The sequence below is a fragment of the Gallus gallus genome, chromosome 2, assembly GCF_016699485.2.
Source record: "Gallus gallus isolate bGalGal1 chromosome 2, bGalGal1.mat.broiler.GRCg7b, whole genome shotgun sequence".
Lineage (NCBI taxonomy): Eukaryota > Metazoa > Chordata > Aves > Galliformes > Phasianidae > Gallus > Gallus gallus.
This window is the reverse complement of record NC_052533.1, coordinates 101,766,435-101,791,645: the sequence shown is the minus strand read 5'-3', so window position 1 is coordinate 101,791,645 and position 25,211 is coordinate 101,766,435. Positions and strand designations below refer to the sequence as shown.

General features: G+C 43.6%; 2 protein-coding genes across 4 annotated transcripts in view; both read left to right on the top strand.

The window, feature by feature from the left end:
- The window catches only part of ROCK1 (Rho-associated, coiled-coil containing protein kinase 1), a 77,877-nt gene extending 74,991 nt beyond the window's left edge, over positions 1 to 2,886 (top strand). The window contains exon 34 of one of the 2 annotated variants that reach the window (XM_015277931.4): positions 1,364 to 2,886. In XM_015277931.4, coding sequence (XP_015133417.2) covers positions 1,364 to 1,367 — 4 coding nt within the window. In that variant the 3' untranslated portion in view covers positions 1,368 to 2,886. The remainder of the gene's footprint in view (positions 1 to 1,363) is intronic. The other variant, NM_001199448.2, reaches the window with a different exon arrangement.
- Positions 2,887 to 7,011: 4,125 nt separating this feature from the next.
- On the top strand, positions 7,012 to 24,380 carry USP14 (ubiquitin specific peptidase 14). 2 transcript variants are annotated; one of them, XM_419150.8, is made up of 16 exons: positions 7,012 to 7,189; positions 8,874 to 9,019; positions 9,599 to 9,631; positions 11,089 to 11,193; positions 12,491 to 12,594; positions 14,137 to 14,195; positions 16,098 to 16,228; positions 16,531 to 16,611; positions 17,376 to 17,455; positions 18,916 to 19,030; positions 20,169 to 20,234; positions 20,558 to 20,650; positions 21,496 to 21,624; positions 22,735 to 22,795; positions 23,443 to 23,550; positions 23,659 to 24,380. In XM_419150.8, the coding sequence occupies exons 1-16, from the start codon at positions 7,174 to 7,176 to the stop codon at positions 23,808 to 23,810; spliced, it is 1,479 nt and encodes a 492-aa protein (XP_419150.1). In that variant the 5' UTR covers positions 7,012 to 7,173; the 3' UTR covers positions 23,811 to 24,380. The 2 variants fall into 2 exon arrangements, with proteins under 2 accessions (XP_419150.1, XP_046794215.1); XM_046938259.1 differs by having other exon boundaries at positions 7,124 to 7,456.
- Positions 24,381 to 25,211: the final 831 nt, after the last annotated feature.

Below are 25,211 nucleotides of genomic sequence, written 5' to 3'. Positions count from 1 at the left end.
TGTTTAAGAAGGGAGAATTCCCTGCTGAAGGAAAGTCTGCTTCTGTTGCGCCTGATGTTTACATAATTACATAAACGTATAGAAGGTGTTGCATACTGAGCACTTAGCTGGGATTGGACAGTAGCTGAGCTAACCCAGCAGCCTGTTTCTGCTGTAAGAGGAGGATTTTCCTTTTTCAGTCTTCCTTCCCTGATCTCCTGTTGTTGCTCCTGGGTAGGTGCTTGAAATGATCCTTTTTGGTCCTTTGAACAAAGATTCACAGCTCAGTGTCCTGACTGTCCAAAAAACCATAGCCTTGCTTCAGTGAGCTGGTGATTGGAATCAGCCCCCTGGGAAGTGCACTGACTGCCTGAGCTGAGGGAAGGGAGGTAGGAGGGTGGGGTGCTCCTCTGGAGTCAGGAAGATGGAAGTGAGGAAACTGGAAGTCCTTTCAGGTAGCAGTGATTTAGATCTGCTTCCCTGACACCAAAACACTGCGCCCTGCAGTTCTGACCCTGACCTCTTTACTTAGGGAGTAAGAGGAAGAGAGAAGGGAAGCTGCGGTGATTTCTCTGGGATCCACGTGTATCGTAGCTTCTACTAAATAGGTGGAAATTGTTCTCTTGGCAGACAGTACAGCACAGTCTGGTCTCATTGATGGATACAGACTTTAATACATCCTTTAAAACATTTTAGGATATTTCATTTAGGTCTGATCTGGCTTTCCTTGTGGTTGATGGACAGTGATATCCTGGAGAATTGCATCAGACCCTTTAAAAGGAGCTTCAAACATAAGTTATTTCTTAGTCTTATTCTTTAATAACTTAATCACTAAGAAACGTGGATTATAACTTCATTATGAATTTGCCAGCAGTTGCAGTACTGCTTCTAGATCTAAAACTACACTTCCTAGTTTATAGCAAGCTGATTTATACGCATCGTATCAGCACAGTTGAGGTGTTTTATTGTAGTGTGCTTGAACTTGGGCACCCAGCGAAGCTAATGCATGTTTCAAACGGACCTCCCATGCATCGGATGAGCTTTGGCAACTGCATGCGCGTGCTCTTAGCCCTACAGAAGCCTTTTGTTGACCTGTAAGGGGACGAAGGTCACCTTGTGTTTGCCACAAATACGCTTGTCTGCTCCGAATGGTTTACTGGTAAAGCTGCAGTCACGTTATCGTGTCTGACGTCTGTGTTCATCTAATGTTGTCAGAAGCGAAGAACAGCGGGGAAGGTTGTGTAGGTATGTTTTTATTATTGCACGTGTCAATTGGAAAAACATCACAGATTTTCTTCTCTGAAGTTCTTAAACACGCAGAAATGTTACGAGGCAGATTTTTAAGTATTTGTAATTAACTGTCTGTTCTTTTCCTTTGTTCCAGCTAACCACGTGTACAGTGCTTCATGGAATCTCATGGGATGCGGTCTGAAAAACGGCTTTTTAACCACACAGAGCAGTGCAGATGGGCTGTTGTTCCTTCCAACGTAACTATCACAGGCTTCAGGGTTAAGATTGCTATTACTGTCTCCTCCTTGCTTTGGCACAAAAGCACACTGAGGGTGTTTAATTGCGGGTTTGCCTAAAGGTAGATTAGATTAATTATTACTGTGTAATGCAAGTTAAAGCAAATAAAGCTTAGCTAGGTGTATAAAAAAAGGTGCTGCCTTTTTTGGATATAAAAAGAAAAAAGCCTGTAAATCACAATGAAATGCAGCCAACTTTCTTCATATCAGTGAAAGAAGAGGACTGTTTACCCTCGGAAGGGGATATTTATGTCAAGATGAGCATATGAAACTGAGTAGAGGAGGAAGGTTTCTCAATGAGAAGGACTGCAATTGCTTTTGGGACTCAGCAGTTGTGCTCTTGAAGACTGCAGAACTAGCTTACAAATGAAGCCTTATCACTTGAACTTCAGTGCCTTCACTGCAGAGTTCTTAACAGCCTTAATGCTAATCACCCACTATGGAATGGATCAAAGTGTTAAATATCTTACGTTATGCTTTTCAAAATACTGATTCAAATGGTTTGTAAAGGGGGGGAAAGCCAAGTAATTGCCTTTAATCTATGCATTTTTGCCAAGCCATACTGAATTATTTTTACTATTAGAGGCATTAGAAACTAACAGGAAGAAGAACCGAGTTTGGAAGCATATTTTGGGGTACATCGTTTCTATATCTGAATACTGTACTGCTTTACAAATTCAAGAGATAACGTACATTAAGTTAACAAACATGTATGCACTGTTTGTAATGTAAATTATTCTTAGAACACTTCTACTGGGTTTTACGTTGTCGTTTTAGTGCCTTAATTTGAGTTAATTGTATGATTGCCATGTCAATAAATGTAGAAATATAAAAACTAAAGAAAGGAAACCTCTAAAAAAAACCTATTGGGTTATCAGTGGTTTTTACTGAACTTGGTTTGGTTGAAGTATTGTAGATGCTAGATGCATTTCCTAAATTAAATACCGTCTTTGAATGGGAATTCCTCTTACAAAGAAAGACTGGTTCTGGTTTATAAGGCAAGAAACGTGCAGGCAATGGGAATAAAAATAAAAAGCATATAGCATAAAAGCTTCAGGTAATTCAGGAATGTCAGTAAATGCTGTCGGCCTCTTGCTTTGTAGCAGGAATGCATTCGTGGTTATATGGGCAGTATGGTTTTATTTTATATTATTTCTTAACCGAATACCTCCTCAGTAATTTATAATGGCTTTGCAGTTGTGTATTAAATAAGAAGCACTGGAAAACTGATTCGTCCTTAGGACGATTTGCATGTTTCAAGTGGTATTGAAAGCCGCACTGATGGATATGTAATAATAAACATATCTGTTATTAATATGGTAATGACTCTGTGCTCATTTAATGAGAAATAAAGTAATTTATGGAAGGACTCTTCTGAAAACGACTGGCATGGTATTTTCTCCTGACTGCAGCTTATACGTGGTTCTGAGCATTCAGACCCTGCAATGGGTTCTAGCACAAAGTACATTTGCATCTCAGTGCCTGGGAGACCGGGGGACATTTAGTTACTGTTTGATGTAAAAGAGTAAAGACCATTCCAATTTTTCATCTCCTTATTCTCCTGGCCTGCTGTAACCTATATTTATGATTCCAGCGTGCCTTGTGCTTGCGAAGGTTCTCGTGTAAAGATGCTTCATCCTTTCTGGTGCAGAAATCCCACTCGTTTGAGGGGAAGGAGCCCAGCGAAAGGAACTGTGTTCAGAAGGAAAAAACACCAACCAAACAGCGCGTGCATCCCTTGAAGCTGTCTGGGAATCTCCCTGGGTAATCCACTGGGGTCTGCAGAAGAGTGGGCTGGTAGGGACAGCGTGCAACTGTATGCCTTTGGAAGGACTCAGTGATGGGAAACTCAGATCAGCAGAAGTAGATGATGTAATTTCAGAAAGTTCCTCTATATGAAGCTTGCTCTATTGGCAACGTCAGCAACTTGCAGAGCTGTGAATGAAGCATGCTAAAGATGACCTTCCAGATCTCGAGTCGCTTGCAGCACTGTTCGATTGCAAAACAATACAGGGGGCCACTATGACCTGCTTTGAACTCCTACTGTGTATTGAGAGGGGAAATAATATGGAAAGGTGATTATATATATCTTATGCTATGATGTTCCTATACCTGTACGGAGCAATATCTAGAGCATATTGCTCTAGAGAAGGCTTTCTAGCCAGGTCATTCATTCACCAGCCTGGGTGAGTTTTTATATTGCTTTTCCACCTTCTGTAACTGGCCACCTCTTTTTTGAATGATTTCTTAACCTTCCTTAAAAGAAGGTGTTTTATGAATATGAAAAGAATTGTGTAAAAGCTGCTATGAATAGATACTGACCAGAGGAAAGAAGGAGGGGGTTGTAGAAAGAATGGATTTATTCTGCAGGTTGCTAAAAAGCTACGAAAGTGATGGTATGTGCCAAGGTTGAATTGTGCAATTCTTACTAACTGCTGATTTTGCTTGGGCAAGAAGCAGCAGACGTAATGAAGTGTAAAATGAAGTTGACTTGTCTGTCTGGGATAGGTTGCACCAAGATACTGTAGTAAAGAAGCCTAGACATGCAAATCACAGTTCGTGTGCTCCGCTATACCGCTGTTTGCACTCGCATACTCTAAGCGAGGGGCCCACCTGTGGGAATATTTTGCGTAACAAATTCCACCAGTGATTTCTGGGGTTAGGAAAAGCAATGCCTATAATCTCAGCTGTGTGAGGATATATTTTTGGGGAAAAAAAATTACTACCTGAACATCAATGTTACTCTCCAGAGAGAAAAAAAAACCAACACAGTTCCCTGCTACTTTCAATACAGCTCTGTTTTGGGTTTGGTTTTTTTTTCTTTTGGCTCTTGCCACCTTTTATTTTGCTTTTACCTGGGCCATTACTGAGTCCTCTCCCACAGAAGGAATTTGCCTGCCCTCCTTGAATTTGGTGCCAGAGTCATCAGGAGAACGTGCAAGCCAAGAAGAGCTGGCATAAATCAGTGTGGCTCTGTTCATGCAGGTGAAGGTGTGTAGGTTTACACACTGCGTGAGAAAATTAAATGTCTGGATTATTCTGTGACCATTTCGTATTCATTCACAGTTCTTTTAAATTTTCCGTTACTGTATTACCTTGAAAGCTCATTAACGTTGATCCAAAGCCAATATGTACTCTCTCTTATTCTGTCTTCAAGCCTCCTTTTTGCTGCCGAAGCAACCAGGAAAATAAAGTTAAGGAAGAGTTAGGCAACCATGGCAAAAAAAAAGAGCCTGAGTGATGAGAAAGGGGTGCAGCCTCTCCCACTGGTGGGCTTCAGCAGCAGCTGCCGAGGCTACAGAGCAGCGGGGAAAGGGCTTCCCTCCATGAGCCACTGAACAGCAGTGGTGCGTTTCCATGTGTGGTACAAACAAATGCAAGTAGGCAAGAAGAGGGCTTTTTTGACTGAAAATAAAGGTTAGTGTAAGTTGGTGAACATAGTGATTGTAAAAGGCAAGCAATGGCACTGAGATGAGAGATACTATGTATGCAACTTTCAACACTTCCCAGATGGCCCTGCTTTTTCTTCAGCCTGCCTGCTTTCTATCTCACGCTGTTAGAAGTCACACCATGTTACCAATGCATCTTTCACTTTGTTGTTGCTGTGACACGGGAAGCAAACAGGCAGTGGATTTCAGGATGGGATGGCCCTGCCCCAGGCCGGGCAGCCCCAGGAGATGCCACTGCACATGGCAGCCACAGCAATTCCTTCTGGGCCTTGCTCAGCCCTGTCCTGGAAACATCCTGCATGCTGGAGGTGTATCTGGGGTAATTTATTCTTTGTTTTCTGAGTGCTCGCCTGGAGCACCCAAAACCCTGTCGTTTTGCAGCATAGGAAAGTGGAGTGCTGTAATGTAGTCAAGGTAATCCCTACTTCCATTCCTGTTCACACACCACATTGCACTCTACTGCTGTACTCCTTCTGCCAGTTTGCGTAAGATTCAAAGAGACTAGCAGCATCTGTCAGCTGATCCTCACCTTAAGGAAAGATGCACAGAGCTGTCATGGGATGCCTAATGGACGGTGGAGGAAGGAAAAGGGAGGTAGCTGTTGTCATGGAGGTGAAGTTTCCCAGCAGATACAAACCCCGTTTCTTCTCCTTCAGCACAGCACCCTCTAGTGCCTTTCCCAGACTCTGGAAGCGATTTGCATTTGCTTGGGATGGGACCCGATCCTCCAAAGGTTGCACTACAGGAGAGGACATCTTCAGCTTGACTGTAGCCCATTCTACGTTCATTTAGAAGGCATGAATAAATGGTCTCTATACAGGTCTCTGATGGTGTTAAGAATGAATGGCTGGATTGGAAATATCCCGCAGTTAGGCTCATGAGCAGGCGGCTGGGATCTGCTCTGACTTCAGCAGGTGGTCCCAGAGTCACAGAATGGTAGGGATTGGAAGGGACCTCTGAGGACCATCAGGTCCAAGCCCTGCTAACGCCGGGTCTGCAGGCTCTCACTAGAGAGCTGGGCCAAAGCTTCCCTAGGAGGCAAGCTCGTCTCCTCTGAGCAGCCCCAACCCTCAAGAAGATTCAGCACCCTTGCTGAATCTGAACGCTTGTTTTCAAGCCCTGGATAATTTCTATGGCTGTTTTGTAACTGTGTCAACTGTTTGGAAGTGAGAACTGTATTTAGAGAGTAGAGTGTTCACAAAGGAACGACTGTCATCAAATGTTGGGAACAAACTCATTAACTCCAGTGTGGTGTCGGTGAGTACGCATTCTTTATTTATGACATTGGGTGCACGAGGGGATATTTCCACCCTAACCACACACACCTTGAACAAAAGACCTTCAACTTATGTACGTTACTTGTGTTTCATACCAGAAGGTTTCCCAGTCAGTACATCCATATTCAATATTCCACCCAAAATCATTAGCACAGGGCCCCACCTCCTTGCACGTGCTCAGTGATTTTGAGTGGGGGTCTCGAGACCCTGCGGGGTGAAGTAGGCAGCCTTCCCCTTCATGACCACAAATTGCCCTCCTGTTATTTTCCAGGCTGGCAGTTGCAGAGCGATGTATAGGAGAGGGCCCCGCACTGACTGAGGTAACAGAGATGTACAGGGCTTCTGGAGTACGTAAAGGATGTTTTGCTCATCATCAGCCCCGGTCTGTTTTGCTTAGCATTAGCTGGCTTTGTGAACTCACGTATCGTTCAGTTAAGCACGTTTAACATCAGACTAAGTGTATTTTGCTTAGCATTAGCTAGTTTAGTCATAGCACAACCAGAAAGGTCGTGAAACATTGGAGAAGTGTTGGGGTTTCCAGAGGCACCATCATGGAGGGGTGTGAGGAAACCAGCAGGACAGTTTGGGGACGTTTCAATGTGGCGCTCTCCTCCTTTCTCCATGTTCAAGCACTGATTATTTTATTGGCCGCAGCGCCAGGCTACGGGCACGCGTTGTGCGCGCTCCCGCCCGCCTGTGAGGCAGCAGCACCGTGCGCGCTCCCGCTCCTTCCCGCTCGCCCGTCCCTGCCCTTCCGGCGCTGCGCGCGCACCCCGCCCCGCTTCCGGCAGCGGCCGCGTTGCAGCGTCATCCTGAGGGGCCGGTTTGAATGAGAGCCCGAGGGAGGGGGCCGCGCTCGAGCCGCTGCCGCCGTCGCCCGCCCCTCCCGCCCGCCCGCCGCTTCCCTCCGGTAACGCCGCTCCCGGCTCCGCGCCCTCCGCCATGCCGCTCTTCTCAGGTGAGGCAGCGCGCGCGGTGCGCGGCGGGCCGGGCGGTGCCCGCTGAGGGGCGGCCGAGGGGGTGCTGAGGGGGGCTGGGAGCTGTGGGCGGGCGGGAGGAGGAGGAGGAGGAGGAAGCAGCAGCTCTGCGCCCGGTCCGAGCCGCCGGGTACCGCGATGGAGCGGTCCGCCCGGCTGATGGCAGCGGTGGGCGGCCGTCCTGGGGCACGTGGGGAAGGCCCGTGCCTGGTGGAGCTTCTGAACGCCGCGTAACGCGCGTCGTTCAGGTGGGCTCCCTGTGGGGTTCTCCCGGGTCGGGTTGTTCTGCGATCCTGCGCTCTGTTCGTTCGTCCTTATTACCCGATATCTGCAGTCTTACCCTTTTGGGAAGATTTTAAGTTGTGGCTTCCCGAGTTTTGTGGTGAAACAAACCCAGAACTGCTGGAGTAGATTTGCTTCAAGCAGAAGTACAGGTGGGACGTAAGGAGATGGTGCCTTCAGTCAGGGTCTGCTAACTGCTTAGCACGCATGTGGGTTGTTGCTACATGCTGTGTTTTGCAGGCCTTCAGCACAACTTCAGCCTTATGTACACGTGAGATCAACTGACGTGAAGCCATCAAGCAAATGTTCTTTAAAAACACACTGTTTGTTGCGTGCCTCTCTGCCCTGTGTGAGGTAGCCCTGCAGGATGCAGGTAGCGTGCCCCTGTGTCGCTGTGCTGGACATGTCACTGGTGACGCAGGCTGTCCTCACTGGTGTGCAGCAACAGAACCAGGGAATGGGCACAAACTGCAACGCAGGGAGCTCCTTCTCGCTTCTTCACTGTGATGGTGACGGAGCACTGGAACAGGCTGCCCAGAGGGGCTGCGGAGTCTCCCTTCTCTGGAGTTATGCAAGACCCACCTGGATGCTTTCCTCTGCACCCTGTTGTGGGGAACCTGTTTTAGTTGGGGGTTGGTCTGATCTCCAGAGGTCCTTTCTAACCCTAACGATTCTATGATCCCGCTCCTACTAGCACGACCGAGCACCATGTGACTGCTTGGTTCCAGGCCTGCACCCGTACTGGGGACAGGGCTCTAGGAGCTGTGTTTCCATGCAGGTATGATAGGTTCTGTCAAAACTAAGGAAGGTGGCGGTGTAGTTCAGTTTGCCAAATTACTGAGTTGTTGGGTCAGAAAGGACTTTTGGGATCATCGAGTCCAACTCCCTGCTAACATGGCAGTGTCAGGTTAGTGTAGACCCCCGCTGTCTGTGGGGCTTGTGTCAATACATGCTTACCACCTTGTGTCACTCAATGCAGACAGTAATGTCTGGAGCCACAACTGTGGCTTTTATAATTTGTTTGCTGCTGAAAGAGAATGGAAAGCTTACCTGAATGCATGTCCCAGCTTCCTCCAGAAATTTGTTTGCAATGGACAGCACCATGAGATTGGAAGAGTTTGCTTTATGTCTGCTTTGGTGAAGACTTGCCAAAAGAATCTGTGATTCTCTCCTTTGCACTTATTGTGTGTAGAAGTTCTCAGTGCACGTGTTGCCTACAGTCGGATCTCCTTTAGGCTTTGTAAGGGTGTCCCCTAATATCAAGGGTGTCAGACTGTTCTGAGATGTTATAAAGTCCATGACCTTGAAATATCAGTTCCATCTTGGTCATGACGTTCTTTCATTTTAGGAAATAATCTCGTTTCACAATACTTTTGTTTGCAGTTAATGTGAAATGGGGAAAAGAGAAATTCGATGGTGTGGAGCTGAACACGGATGAGCCTCCAATGGTCTTCAAGGCTCAGCTATTTGCCCTGACCGGAGTTCAGCCAGCTCGACAGAAGGTCATGCTTAGAGGAGGAACCCTGAAGGTAGAAATCCATTTTTTCTGCAGTATTTCTGATTTAATTACTCTGTGACATATTTAGAGAAGCGCTCAAATATGGTTGTTGTTAAACTGTCTGTACTTCTCAGAAGTAGTCTGTGATTCGTTGCGTGCTGCTGGAAGTTGTTGCTGAAAGTTTGTTGCTGAATGACTGGGAGGTGTACTGCAGTTTTGAATCACTTTCTCACTGGTTTTCACCAAACTGCTCTGCTCGTTCAGTTGTTTTGCTGTTCCTTTTGAACGATCAGAATCTGGATGCAACTTTTTGCTTTTCAGCTGAAGAAAAGTTTGTGGGGTGCTTTGCTGGAGGCTTTCCTCCATGTGATGCAATGTGGACAACTTTCCTAGCAAACAGGTTTACATCTGAACAGCTTACTGAGAAGGTGGCTTGGTTGCTGTTTATTTTCCTTAGGCAAGGCTTATGATGTGTAAATCCATCATAATTGGGAATTTTGGATGAACCACGGTCGTATATTTAGAAATATGTGATTAATATTAATGAGAATGCTCGCTTGTCTTCTGGTGGAAAGTAAATAACCTCTCTTTTATTTCATTTCACATACAGGATGATGACTGGGGGAACATAAAAATAAAAGATGTAAGTTCTAAGCAATGCCTACATTGTACAATGCCTTGAGATTTATTTTGGCCATTAAAGAAGAAGCTAAAGCTTTTGTATCTGTGTGAGTTCTCCATGAGTGGGTAGTTCCTTTTCTAAAAACCAGACCTTGATGGAAAATAGTGGTAGAGTCGTTGCACCTGAGTGTTCTTACTGACTCCTCACTGCTGCTCCTTGTGCTGGGGATGCTGAAGCAGCCGCTCTGCCTGCTGCCTTTTCATCAGCCTTCTGAAATTTGCTCTCCTGTACTAAATGGCTGTTGTTAAAAGCAAAGCCACGGGTTGTGCTTATTCGCACTTTTGAATTCGCTCAGTGAGGAAATGAGAAGGGAACACGTTTGTGTTTCTTACCTGTGCAATGCTGAAACGGGCAGCCACAAAGATTTTTGTGTGTTTTCAATCATTTTCATTTCTGTAGGTATCTTGTAACATCTCTTTATTGAGCCCAGTAAGTTAGTGTGATTCTTACCCTTGTCATTAGTTCCTGAGCACCTGTTAGCAGCCTGTAGCAAATTGTTGCAGCTATTGTAGCAAAGTTGCTCAGCAAAAACTCCAGTATATCATAGTCTCATGCTTACAGCTTCACTTACCATTTTAGTAATGATTTGTACAACTTGTAGGGATTTATTTATGCTGTTAAAGCAGTTTCTTTCTCTTCAGCTCATCCTTTTCCTTAAGGCATTCTTATTTGTGGCCTTCAGATAGCCATTTTCCCCCTTTGGTGGACCTTACTCTGTATAGACGTTTTCCTGTTGAACGCTGACAAACTCCTTTTCCTTGTAGCAGTCCCGGAGGTGTGGTAACATGATTTCTTTTTTATCCCTTGAATTTGTCCTCATGCCTAAACTGACTTTTTGATGAGTTTAACATCCTTGGAACGTGCCAGGCCGAAGGGTGTTACTTCCTGTCCCGCATGCTTTTCAGGTGGAAAAATATGTCTGTACTCTGAGCTGTGGTCCCAGTTTTGGCCAACATCTGTCTGACGTGTTTCCCCTGACTCTTGGCTAAAGATGGGGATCCTTTTTTGCTTTGAGAGCTCTGATTGTAAGGTCTTGTGGGCTTTTTTTTGATTGAGGATCTCAAGTGTTGCACCTGTTTTCCAATTGGAAGTCAGCTGCTCGGTTATCCTTGGTTCCAAGGTTCTTTCTGAAAATTGAGGGAAAGAGGAGTATTTGCACCGAAGTCTTCAAGATGAGTAATCCCCGGTGTCTATCAGGAAGGAGCTGCTTTGATTGCTTCACATTTGGGTTACTCTGTGGTTGTTAAATTTAGTCCTGAGTTGTCAGCTACTGGCAAGAGATGAGTTCTGTAATCTAAGAGAAAGATCTAGCTTATCTCTGGGGAAATACCTTTAGTATGTTAAGGGCTTCATGCTTTGTTGTTTTTAAGGAGATAACTGAGCTTAAACATTTATTGCTGTTTTTATTGTGTTCCAAGGGGATGACCTTATTAATGATGGGCTCTGCAGATGCGCTCCCAGAAGAGCCCATTGCTCGGCCCGTCTTTGTGGAGGACATGACAGAGGAGCAGCTGGCTTCTGCGGTAAGCATATTCCCAGCTTCAGTTCCTTGTAAACTCCTGAATAGCGACAGGTTTTTAAGTGCTTGAAAATGTAAGTGCTTCTTTTTGAGTTGCTTAAAAGTGTATTTTGAATCTGTGGTTCTTCTGTTTCGCGTTTATATCTTCTTAAACGTGAAATTCATGTGGATGACCGCGTTAAAGTATGGGATGTACTTCAAAAGTCCAATTTCTAACGCTGTCCTTAAGCAGGCAGTTGAGTAAATGTTCTAAAAAGAGCACTGCTGATGCCTTTAGAAATGATTTGTACTACCCTCGTTCTGCTGTCCTGAGCTCTACCTGAGTAAGACATACGCAAAGGTGTTTCCTGCATTCATAGAATAGAATCACAGAATCACTCAGGTTGGAAAAGACCTTAAAGATCATCGAGTCCAACCACAACCTAACCATAGTACCATAACTCTAACAGCCCTCTGCTAAATCATGTCCCTGAGCAAAAGGACCTGATATGTCTTCATATCTCTGGAGGGAAACCAGAAGTGGTTTGTGTTCTTGTTGGTTCTCGTTAAAAGCTTTATGTTACCTAAGATTGTCTTTCCGAAGTAGGTTTGACATTATTGGATTGGGATTGGATTACATGTTTTCCTGGGAATAATGGAATCATTAAGCTGCATGCTTTTCCCTGACAGCTGCTCAAATATGCAGGATATCTGCAAAACAATGAACCCAAAAAAGAGCTGTTATGTTGTGATTTATGGTGGTTGCTGAAACCGATTAGAGCAATTATTACTTGGCCTTCACGTTTGTCAGAAGTTGTGTAAAAAGAGCAGATGGATGGTCTGTCACAGAATGCCAGGGAAGAACTGGAATAATGCTTTTGTCTCTGACTGTGAACTTTATCCCATTCAGAGTTGCGCTGAAAACTGTTTGTAGTTGCAACACCAGTGTTACTTACAAGTGAATTCATGTGGAAATCTCACGGAAATAGAATTGTAAGGTCAAAACTTGGATGGAATCATAATTGAACTTTCTAACTGACTGCCTGCTTGAAGAATACACTCAATAAATTAAACATGCAGAGCAGAAAAGACGCAAAGCGTTCTTGGATGTCCTCTGGAAGCAATGAATTGTGAAATAGATCCATACAGTCAGAAAATGGCTCTGGAAAACTCAACAAAGTAGTCTGATGGAACATTCTAGGTTTTACTCATCTCTGATGGTTCTTTTCTTGCAAGTTTATGTTCAATTATAGCTTTTCTGAAAAAAAAGAAAAAGGCTTCTACCGCTCTCTATTCAAGCAGCCTTGTAAATTTTTTGGTAGATGGAGTTACCATGTGGATTGACGAACCTTGGCAACACTTGCTACATGAATGCTACAGTTCAGTGTATCCGCTCAGTGCCAGAAGTGAAAGAGGCCCTTAAAAGGTAGGACTCAGTATAAAAAATACCATGACTAGAATGTTTTCTTTAGCTTATGAAATAGCATGCATTTTGTGGAACAGTCTTTTAATACTATGGATTACAGCAATGCTCTTTAAATCTGGTAAGGATTAATAGAACAATTAGTTGAAGTGTGCACGATGGCCTTGCTAGTCTAAACTTTTAAAAAAGATTAAACCAAGTGTTTGTTGGAAATAGCTTTTAATGGAGAGAATGAGATTTGCTTAACTAAAAAGAAGACGTGTTTAGGATGCTTCAGCAGGCCTGCTGAACTCTGAGCCTTCTTTGTGTTATTTGTATGGTCATTTGTATGGTTTATAAAAGAATTGTATGTGACTCTTCTTCCTCTGAAGAATGTCTTTTTATTTTGTTTTTAATTCGATGACTTTGTAGCATAATATGCTTTCAACTATGAGATTCTGAAGATATTATTAACCTTTTGGTACTTGGAGATAAAACAGCAGGGTTCTTCGGGAAGAAACTGGAGTTTCAGCAGTGGGTAGGGAACAGAAGCCACGGCCATCAGAATCTGTTTCATTAGTTCTGATTGTAGAATATCTGCGATTCTGGACTAAAATATTAAATGACCAAACTGCTTTTTGTCAGGAATCTACGAGAAACTTCTTGAATATTGTAAAGATCAGAGGAATGAAAGTGTGTGGCAACATGAGCCTGAATTTGTCCTCCAGATGAGGAAAAGAACTGTTAGCATGGAGTTCTCCACTGGAGAGCTGGCCTCTGTTTGGCCTCCTCTGCTTGGTGATCATATGGGAGGGTATATGGCAGTGGGAGAGAGGTGAATGGTCTTGAATGGGGAAACTTACTGTATGGCTTTGTTTCAGCTGTTCAGTTGATCTCTGCAAGAGTATTCCCATTTTTGAGGCATGACAGGAGGCAAGTCTCCTGTTCATCACTTGAAGTCCAGTCTGAGATTGCATAAGTATGCATGGGGCCTTCCTTTGGCTTGAAGGCTTCTGTCCTTTAAGGAAGGCCGATGTTCTCCATGCTGGTGGTAAATTAAGAAATCATTCAAAGGGGAGTGCTAAGTTCCCATAATGTGGGCGGACTCTCCCACATTGCCAGTGTGGGAAATGCTTCCATCTGCTCCAAAATGCGTCACCTCTCTCTGCTTTAGTTCTGCTATGAAGGTAGGAAGACTGCCCTCAGTCACTGCATTTTATCTGCTGTCTGTGAATGTGTTTTTTTCCATGCATCTAAAGCAGATGTGGCATATATTTCAGATATAAGGTAGCTTCTACTCAAATATTTTCTTAGTTTCTTTAAAAAAGGATTGCATCTTTGAGGAAAATGGATTAGGGAGGCAGCATTTGTGTATTCTCAAGGTTGCCAGTTTTTCTGTGCTTCCACATGCTTGCAGATTAACCAAGACTTTGATATGAATCTTTTCTTCAGTTACTTTGATTTTAATGCTTGGCTTCTTTTGATACACTTCTTTAAATTTGGTTGCCAACTTGACTGCTCTTCATGATTAGAGCATAAACCATACAAATTCTTCTTCTCTTTTAGGTATGGTGGTGCCTTAAGAGCTTCAGGAGAAATGGCCTCTGCTCAGTACATTACTGCAGGTTGGTGTTTAGAGAAAACACAGGCTTTTAGACTAGAGCCTGATTTCCTGTTAAATGGAGGTGGAAATTGCAGCTAGAGCTCAGCGTGTGTTTCTTCAGTGCATACACCTTAGGGATTTCAGATCTGCTAGCGGCGGAGAACTCATTTCGTTTGGTTAATGTCTTTTAAAGGCTGCAAAGCATACATCACTGCATGTTACGTGGCCGCACACTAGGAGAAATATACTCAGTGTTAGCTAGGCTTAGATAACAAGTGTTCATGTCATACTGTGTTGTACGTAGGCACATAGAATTGGAGCTCTCTAAGGCAGACTCCATCCGTCTGCTGTTTGGATCGTTTTGCATAGGAATATTTTCACGAGCAGTTCTTTGATTCACTTGATGGTAGGGTAGTGCCACACCCATAGCATATGTATTTTATTTATTTACTTATTTTTAAATGCTTTGTTGTCTGAGCTTTATTGTTTGGGTGGTAGCTGATGCTTAGTGGTCTCAGTGGCCTTGGTGGCTGCTGGTCTTAGCCTTTACCCTGAAGAACCCTACTGACATAAATAACATCTTAAAAAGGAAAGTTACTCTTTGTCGTGGTGATCTGGGTGCTCACAATGTGGGAGCTCACGATGGCCCCTTATCTCCAAGTTCTAACTGAAGTTCTAGTTAGACCCCTTAGACTTGAACAAGGGTACTACTTGTCCACTCTTTCTTTTTTTACTCTATTTTATTGCCCCACTATGATGCTGGGCCAGGACACTGGGATTTCTACCAGTCCATTTAAGGAAAAACAAAACAATATAAGGAAGGAAAGGTCAAGTTTGTGGGTATGCCTGCTGATCGAATTTTGGGGTGGTAAGTTCAATGGTTACTCTATACAACCATGCCTGCCCCTCCCCTTTCCACTGCCTATACTTTGTGTCCCTTATTTTCTTTTTAAGGTGACAGCTCTGCTTTTTAGGAGTTGTAATGGTTAAAGATCTGAGTTATTCTTAGTTAACTGTCTGGTGCTGAGTTGGTCAAGAACTCCTGCATGACACGTAGGGCATTTTTTTTAATTGCTGTGCCATCTCAGTTGATTCTCTCCCCAAGTTCAGTGAACGTATTCTTTAAAGAAGAGGGGCAGAAATTGACCTTGGTTCCACGTAATCTTGCCTATATTCACCAGTTCAAGAGTTGTATTCAGTAGTCTCTCCACTTGTGAGTTAGTGACCATGCGACCACTGCCTACTTCCCGGGCATGTTGTGAGAGTTAACAGATGTCTCTGAAGTGATTTGTCAATGTGAAATGCTATAAGGTGGGTCGTTAAGGTCTACATGATAGCGTGTCCAGAGCCAAAAAGAAAGCCGCACGTATTGTCATGCAATCATATCAATCACTGAATTGCACATAGTCATTGAACTGTCTGCACGTATGTATCCACATACTTCTTTTCCTGGGTATTAAATCAAGCATGAGCGTTTTCTAGATATTTTAGTTGGAAAAAATGATTTATTTTTTTCTTTCCAAGTAGTTGGTGAAACTTGAGCTGCTCTAGAGTATAGACTGTGAATGCCTTCTGGTCTCTTTAGGTGTTGTCTTACTGTGGAGACATTGTTCCTTAGTTGTGTCTTAAATGAAACCTGAACTACTCAGAAATGTTCTTCTGTTAGCAGCCAGGGAAGACAAAGCGTGATGCGTCAAACTCTCAGAATTGTCATCTCTACCTTTGCAAAGTCACGTTGACAGATGAGATTTTAGGTGCACCTGTTGTGCCACCTGGACAATTTGGCCCTGTTTGGGAAAGATGGAGTTGGGCACTGTTAAATGATCAGTCTTTAAATATTGCTGTCATTTTACTATTCTTTTTAAACCTCCTGACGTGTTATAAATGTTTTTCCACTTCTCAAAACATTCACTTTTTTTTCAAGCTCTTAGAGACTTGTTTGATTCCATGGATAAAACTTCCTCCAGTATCCCACCTATCATTCTCCTGCAGTTTTTACATATGGCCTTCCCACAGTTTGCAGAGAAAGGTGATCAAGGACAATACCTCCAACAGGTAAAGAGCGATTATTAACTCACTGCTTGAAAGTTCTCTATTATCCTGGAAGTCTTAACACAACGCATATATGTTTGTTTTCCTTCTTCTGTGAAAATAATGCAACCCAGGAAGTTCTGGCTTTTTTACTGTGTAGAGAAGTGAAATGTAATTTCAAGCCCTATTTCTGAAAGGATACGGAGATAAGTGATTAGTTAGGGAATTGTTACATTTGGTTTTACAATGTGAGGATGGATGATTGTAATGCTGTTCTTCAAATCATTCTGCTTTTAGTCCAATTTCATGTTCTGTTCCTGTCCTAGGATGCCAATGAGTGCTGGGGGCAGATGATGAGGGTACTGCAGCAGAAGCTGGAAGGCATAGAAGGTGATACAGTGATGGAGGTAATTGTGGTCTCACTCTTAACTGGAGGTAGAACTTATAATACTGGACTTAATCTCCACATAATTTTTTAAATCATCTGCTCACTGAATTCTTTAACACATGTCTGTAGTCCATTAAGTGAAACTGCTTTCTGGTGACTGATCAGGGTAGTGCTGTGTATTTTGCAAGCTGTGCTGTAGTATTTTTTTTTTTGGAGTACTTTTCATTTGGACCATTTAGGGAGTGTTTTGGACCAGGGTGGAGGTGGATGTAGGCCATGGTAGCCTACAAATCTAGCATACAAGAACCAAAAACTGATGAAAGAACATCTTTGTGTCTGGGAAAAAAAAACAAACAACCAATGTTCTTAACTATATAACTGCTGTTCTAAACAGAGAACTAACAACCTCATAAGAAATAAGTTTGCATGATAAAATCTTAGGGAAAAAGTGACTCTTCTTCCTCTGCAAAGGGTTTTCTGGAGAATCTTGGCAGCAGAAAAAATTTTGATACTCTAAAATTTAAAGACAAATTTAACTTGTGATGTGACGCGTTGTGATTGAAATCTTGCTTGCTGGTATGCCTTGAGGTGGCCTTAGCAGCAGCGGTGATATAAATGCATTTCTTCTAAAAAGTTTGACGCTGCATAAGGGGATGGACTAGGAAAAATGCACCTGAAGAAGGATGAAGGAACAGGCTTCAAGGAATTGAAATAAATGGGGTTATTAAGAAGACTGTTTTTACATGCTATTTAAAGTTACGTCATAAGGGATTTGTTTTACAGACAGACTCTGGAGCTACAGCAACAGCTTCTAAAAAGAAGAGTTTAATTGATCAGTTCTTCGGCATTGAAATTGAAACTGTGTATCCTAAGGACTAAGGCAAGGCATACGGGGTGTTAATGATTTTGTGATTCTTTAATTGAGTGCAGCGAGGATGAAAAGCATCATCTAAAGTAGCATGGAAAATAGAGACTTGTCGGGGAATAAAGGGAATGATGTATTGAAGGAGTACACAGCAATTAAAGTGAAGTTTGCATATACTTTGAGAAGGAGAGGAAGGAAAGTAATGGAAATTTGCAGGAAAAAAAAAAACCCACTGAATTTAAATACCAGACTTCCTTCCCAGAAAAGGCTTCCAGTTATCTGCTGTGAGGGTTCTGAGATGTTTTATCCAAGTAAAAGTAATTACCTTCCTAAAATAGCCTTTTTTTTTTTTTCGCTGAGCGTTGCAGATAATCTTGGTGTACTGAACGTGGACAAATGATGGCTTGAGATTGATTACTCAAGACATATATTAGAAACTTATCGAACAATAGGTAAGAAATGTATTCAGTTCCCAACTTTCTAGTAGCTTTTTTACAGTGAAAACAAAAAGGAGATGACCAGATGGGGATTACATGTCCTGTCAAGCAATCACTCTTTCCTTTTTTCCAACACAAAATCATTAAACTGACCACCACTTGCCTGAAAGAATTTGACTGTGGGCTTTGCTCTTTTGAAATAAGGAAGCATCCCCTAAGACGAGGTGTCGTATCTCATAGCTTGGTAGTAATGAAGAATCATAGAATGGCCTGGGTTGAAAAGCGCCACAATGATCATAGAGTTTCAACCCCCCTGCTGTGTGTGCAGGGTCACCAACCACCAGCCCAGGCTGCCCAGAGCCACATCCAGCCTGGCCTTGAATGCCTCCAGGGATGGGGCACCCACAGCCTCCTTGGGCAACCTGTTCCAGTGTGTCACCACCCTCTCGGTGAAAAACTTTTTCCTAATATCCAACCTAAACCTCCCCTGTCTCAGTTTAAAACCAGTCCCCCTTGTCCTGTCACTATCCACCCTTGCAAACAGCCATTCCCCCTCCTGTTTATACGCTCCCTTCAAATATTGGAAGGAGTAAAGAAGTTGAAGAGTAAAGACCTCATATTTTGAGTCATACATCTTTCTCCTTGCACTGTGATGTCTTTTATTCCTCAACTATTTGAGAGGAGCAGAATGAGTAGTTAAGAGGAATGATGCATAGGCCAATGACAGGAGAAGGAGACCTGTTAGGAAAGTGGGGTTGCAAGCCTCCTGAGTGTCACTATGGCAGCATCTGTAGAATGAGTGCATTCCAAGCAGTCATAAAAGTATCTTCTGAAGGAAGTGGATTTAAAAAAAAAAAAAAAAGATCTACAACACAACAGCTTGGATAGATTGATTAGAAGAATGTGTGGAAAGTAATGAAGAAACAGACTTCATTTCAACGAGGGGGACAGTTTTCACTAGAGCAGCTCCTTCCGTAGTTCAGCTCTTTAGTGCACAATGGTTTTCCTTAATTTTGTGAAGCATGAAATGTACAGAAGCTGAAGAAGAAGAGGTAACTAAAGGAAAGGAGAATCAGCTTCAGCTCAGCTGCTTTATCAGTCAAGAAGTGAAATATCTGTTTACAGGACTAAAACTGGTAAGTCGTTACGGCTTTTTTTAATTGAAGTTCCAAATGATCTGGGTGTGGTGGTGGTGGTTTTATTTTTATTTTCTTTTTAATTTACCCCTGCCTTGGAATTCACATCTGCTGTCCGAACTTCAGTAAGTTCCAAGACTTTTTGGGGTGTTGTAGATGGAAGTGGGAACGAATTGTGTTAATACAAAGCAGACTTCAGCAGAGCTTTTTTCTTTTTTAACCCTGCTGTGGTCTTCCTCAAGGAGGTATCCATATGCAAGCCAATGCGTTGTAGTTTTAACAGGACATATTTTTCATCTGTCTTGCATTACAGACTGAATAGAATCATAGAATTGTAGAGTTGCTCAGGTTAGAAAAGACCTTAAAGATCATCGAGTCCAACCACAACCTAACCATAGTACCCTGACTCTAACAACCCTCTGCTCAATCATGTCCCTGAGCACCACATCCAAACGGTTCTTAAACACATCCAGGGATGGTGACTCAACCACCTCCCTGGGGAGCCTATTCCAGTGCTTAACAACCCTTTCTGTAAAGAAGCGCTTCCTGATATCCAACCTAAACTTACCCTGGCACAACTTGAGGCCATTTCCCCTCGTCCTGTCACCAGTGAGAAGAGAATCATCTAGAATTCTGATGCTGGATAGCCTGTAGCAACAGGCAGTCCCAGTACTAACAGCCAGGTTGCTCCTTCCCTGACTCGGGGAAGGTCCCCAGGAGCAGATCTTTGCCGCCCATCTCCTTATACGCGGCTCTGCCCGCTTTAGACTGACAGCTGAGAAACGTGCAAATATTTGTGCCTCAGGAAGCTCGAAATTTTAGTTGTCTTCCAAGCATGACACGGCACAACACATTCATAACCAAACCCTGATTCTTCAGTTCTAAACTGTGGTTTTCTTGTAGAGTAATATTTTCTGCAGAGAGAAACAGAGCCTTGTGAGGTCTCCTGAATGGTGGACGTGGAGCTGGACAAATGAATGGCAGTGGTGGTGGTGCCAAGGGATTTCAAAATGCCTTATGACTTAATGGCTGATAGCAATGGAATGGATCAACAGAAGAACATTTAGATTGTTTATCCACGCTGTGCTTGAAGCTCAGTGCTTTATCATGGATGTGTCTGTTGTGCTTTTTTGAACAGCGTCTACAGGAGGAAATCACCAAACTCTCTCCGACTTTGCAGAGAGATGCACTCTACATCAAATCTGTGAGTGGTAATTCTGTTGCTCTTTCTGATTTTTTTTCTTTAACTGCTGTCAGTTTTCTAACCTAGAACACAAACTTATTGCTGCATGCCATTTATGTTTATAAAGTACCTGAACATCCACTACTGAGAAATTTAAGTTCAGTTCTGGATTATTTCTTTGAGTACAATACTATATAGAACTACAAGAGGGGAAGGCTTCTTTTATCCCTCTATGTACAAAAGTGTTCCTGCAATACCCTATGACTTAGGATGAATGGTGTTTAAGGTATTAATGATCTGTGAATATATCTGAATTAATAGCATCTTCTAAACTTCTTTTTTAGTCTAAAATTAGTCGCTTGCCAGCATACCTGACCATTCAGATGGTTAGATTTTTTTACAAAGAGAAAGAGTCTGTGAATGCCAAAGTTCTTAAGGTGAGTTTTCTGCATATTCAAGCTTAGTTGTTTTGTATGCTTTTAATTATGGGTAGATCACTAATGCTTGCAGGTCGTTTACTGATTTGTTTTCTTTAAAATTACTTTAAAAATATTAGTAATACAACTTCATTGCTTGAGTATGAAGCAGCTTTGTTCCCTGTTGCCATAGAAAACCAGAATCACTAAGGTTGGAAAGAACCACCGAGATCATCTAGTCCAACCATCAGCCCATCCCCACCACGCCCACTGCCCATGTCTCTCAGTGCCACATCCACACGGTTCTTGAACACCTCTAGAGAGGGTGACTGCACCACCTCCCTGGGCAGCCTGTGCCACTGCAGCACCGCTCTTTTGGAGAAGAAATTTCTCCTAATATCCAACCTGAACCTCCCCTGGCACAACTGGAGGCCATTTTGTCTTGTTCCTGGGAAAAGAGGCTGACCCCCACCTCACCATGACCTCCCTTCAGGCAGTTGTAGAGAGTGATAAGGTCTCCCCTGAGCCTCCTCTTCTCCAGACTGAACAATCCCAGTTCCCTCAGCTGCTCCCCATCAGACTTGTGCTCCAGACCCCTCACAGCTTTGCTGCCCTTCTCTGGACACGCTCCAGGGCCCCAATGTCTTGTAGTGAGGGACCCAGTGGTGCTACATGGCAAACTGCGCTACCAAAATAGGGTGGAGGGGGGAAGTAAGGGATAGTAGTATATACATTGCTGTACACACAACTTCAGCAGATGAAGTTGTCATAATGTTGAATATCATTTGGTTGGATTTGGTGACTTAGAATGCTTCCACGTAGAGTATGAAATTGTGCACGTTTTCTTTCTGCTGTTTACTTCTTAGGATGTGAAATTTCCTCTTATGCTGGATGTGTATGAGCTGTGTACGCCAGATCTTCAGGAAAAAATGGTTTCCTACCGATCAAAATTCAAAGATCTTGAAGACAAAAAAGTAAATCAACAGCCAAAGAATGTGAGTCTTGTGGAAGTTTCATGGACACTTTGATTAAATGCATCATACACCTGAAATGCTTTCAAACAAATCTGGAGTATTGATGCTCTGGGCGTTACTCGCTTATTCCAGTGTCCCCTAATCTAATGAGATTCTTTGCTCTTATTCACTGAAGGATCTTCCCCACAAGCCCTTTGTGTTCCCATCAGAGTTGCGTGTTAGTGAATTGCACCAGGTTACTGCTGGTATAGAAAGGACTTTAGTTTCACACATTCTAATACTTGAGCACAGCACCTTGACACTGTTGTTGATACTCACTGAGCAAATCAACAAATCACTTGTTTGCAGTCAGTGTTCCAAGTATTCTGCTGGAAACAGTGAGTTAGGCTGCTCCTCCTTTTAGGCTGCTCCTCCAAGTGCTGTACGGGGTGTTCTGCTTGTCTCATGAGTTGTTTAGAACGTATGTACCAGTGAGCTAAAAGGCTGTGCTCTGAACACTTAGTAAAGTTTCATTTCCTATCCTGTCTTGCATCTTCTAAAACTGACTTCCTTCTTTTGTTTTCCTTTGAAGAAGAAAAAAGTGAACTAAAACTGTAGTGTGTTCTGCTTGCCTTTTCCCATTGTAATTCTTGGCAGTTCCATGTAAATACGTGAGTGAGGCTTGCACCACTTTTTACACATTCAGAAGCGAGAAGAGCTATTCTAAAGCAGTGTGTGTTGTCACTTGATCTGCCTGGGATTTTCTCATTACCACTTATTCTGCCAGTGAGTCCCGGGCAAGGAATGGAACCTTCGGTTGCAAAGTGCCTTTGGTGGGCATGGTCAGGGCAGCGTGTGCTACGGTGGTTAAACAGAATTGTAGGGCTTGGAAGGGACCTCTGGAGGTCTTCAAGTCCAACCCCCTGCAAAAGCAGTTCCCTGCAGCAGGTTGCTTTGGAAACCGGTGCTATCTCGATGAGGTTTTTGAAGGTCCAGCTAGAAGCAATGGCAGTAGAATCTGATTCAGATTGGAATTAAATAGGTTTAGTTGTAGAAACACATTTGATCAAATGCACAGTTGGTATTTGGTGAGATTGGGCCAAAGCTTTTTCAAAACGTGTCCGCATTAATTCAGCTCATTCTGTTTTCCAGTTGAGTAAAAGCGATGGTGCGCAGAAAGAAGTTAAATATGAGCCCTTTTCTTTTCCTGATGGTGAGTATGGGGAAATGTATCTGGTTTAAAGTAATTTTCTGTTTACTCATGCTTAAGTGGATCAGACAGAAGGAATACTTGAGAAACCTCCTTTCAGTGCATTTGGATATGAACCTTCAGAAAGTGGTGGATACAGAAGGAAGGGGAAGTTTAGGCAAGTTATAATGCTGGTCAAGTAGTCGATGCAATTGTCATGTGTCTGACAAGTTAACATAAGAAAAAAATACCTGCAGCAGGAGCCATTTGCAAGGAATGTGTTTTGCATGTTCGCCTGGGTGGGTGGGGGAAAGCTGGAACTGAAGCAACAAATGGGAAGAGGGCTTTCAAAACCCACCCTGAGTGCAGAGAGCAGCTGATGGTGGAGGGAAGTGTTGGCTGAACTGTCCCACAGTACCATCTTTGCTGACCCCCCCATCACCTGCTGAATGCTGCAGGCTTTGCTGTGTGTGCATCTCATCCAGGTACACAGTGAGGTCACAACAGAGCTGCTGTCCTGGCTGAAAGCTGCTGTTTTACTCACGTAGAGCTGTGCTGTAAAGAGGGTTCTACACAGCTGCAGTGCATTAAACTTGTCTCTGCTCTTAAAAATTCTAATAATTTAAAGAAAGCTTAAGCAATTCTTTTTCTTTTTCCCTTCTTCCTTTCAGATATTGGTTCTAATAACTGTGGCTATTACGACCTGCAGGCAGTGCTAACGCATCAGGGCAGATCAAGTTCCTCTGGGCATTACGTGTCCTGGGTTAAAAGGAAACAAGGTGAAAAGAAAGTAAAAGGGCACGGGGAAAGGAGGGAGCTGAGAGACTGTCAGCTCTCTTCGTGGTGCCGTCCCTCCGTTACAAGCAATGCCTGTGTTCTTCTTACAGATGAGTGGATTAAGTTTGATGATGACAAAGTCAGCATTGTCACACCTGAAGACATTCTGAGGTTATCTGGGGGAGGAGACTGGCATATAGCCTACGTTCTACTCTACGGGCCGCGCAGAATCGAAGTAATTGAAGACGAAGCTGAACAGTAGCCTTCGGTTGTGATCATTCTGCCTAGGTGTGAAATAAATGTTGATTACTGATCACTTCTTTAACCCCAGAGCTTTAGCAGGTGGATACATAATTCATTCAGACCTTTTCATGTGAAGAGGGATGTTGTTTAAAAACTGATCCATGTACCAATTAGTCACTACGAGACTGGACTGCCCATGGTGGTAGTGACAATACTTAAAATAGCTTTAATGTCTTGCAGAAGATTTTTTTTTTTAATGAGCCTCTTTTCCCCCCTTCCTCTCTAATGTCATCAAGTATTTATTACACACCTACTCTCACATTTGTTACTCTTGCATGGTTCGTACCACAGTGCAGTGGCTGTCCATCCTCTGCCTCCTGCGGCGCTGCTGTTGGGCAGGTAGAAGACAAACTGTTGCCTCCTCGTGTAACTCAGTGCTGCTGCCCACGGCCAACAGCTGTGGCTACAATCAAGGGTTCTGCCCAGCCTGACCTGCTGATCAGTCTGTGCTGTTGCTGGCATTTCATGACTTTACAATAAATTGTGATCGACACTGTGTCTCCATTAAAAAAAGAAGTTGGTGGCTTGATAGTGTAGTTAGTATGTGTCTGTTTTCACTCCTTGGGCCATCACTGATGAATGTCTTACAGCAGGCACCGAGGAAAGGCACTTCATTTTTAAGCTGTAGAGAGGGGCATGGATCAGTGCTGGGCTCCTGTTCAGCATCTTCCCCCAAGGGTCAGAGCACTGCTGGTGGCATTGATGACAATGAGTTTGTCAAGAGCAGACTAGATCTGCACTTCACTGTGCACAGAGTGACACAAAACAGCTCAGAGAAGGATCACATCCAGGCTGGGGGCAGCTCCACGCCAGCCTCATGCCTTGAACACAAGTACTGAGATTACATTTCATGCTGCAGGAATTAATCAGTAACAAATCACCAAGCACAGCTTCATTCACCATCCTTTGGGGCCTTCCTTAGTCCCAGCTTTCTCAGTGTCAAGGTGGCCACGTTACTTCAGCTACAGCACACCAGGGGAAGTCACACCTGTTAAGAGAAGCTCCAATCCAAATGGTCATTGGAGATACTTCCCCGATGGTAGTGATGCCACAACAGGCCCCAATCAAAGCTGTAGCAGGCTACAACGTAACAAATCAAACACTTGATGTTTTTCTGAGAACAAACCCACCTACAGGTACAGCTTGTACTCATCCAGCAAGCTGCTCCCTGCCCCAGAACACACTGCTGCTTCACAAGCAAGCAATTTTTCTGTCCCAGTTCACACCATGAGGGAGGAGTTCCTACGCAGGGAGAACCCTCCAGGCCGAACAAAGCCTGCAGCACTGAGGATGGACACAAAGCCTTGGGTCTCCCACCCTGCCCCATTTCCTCAGTCACTCATTTGCCAGCAGGTATAGC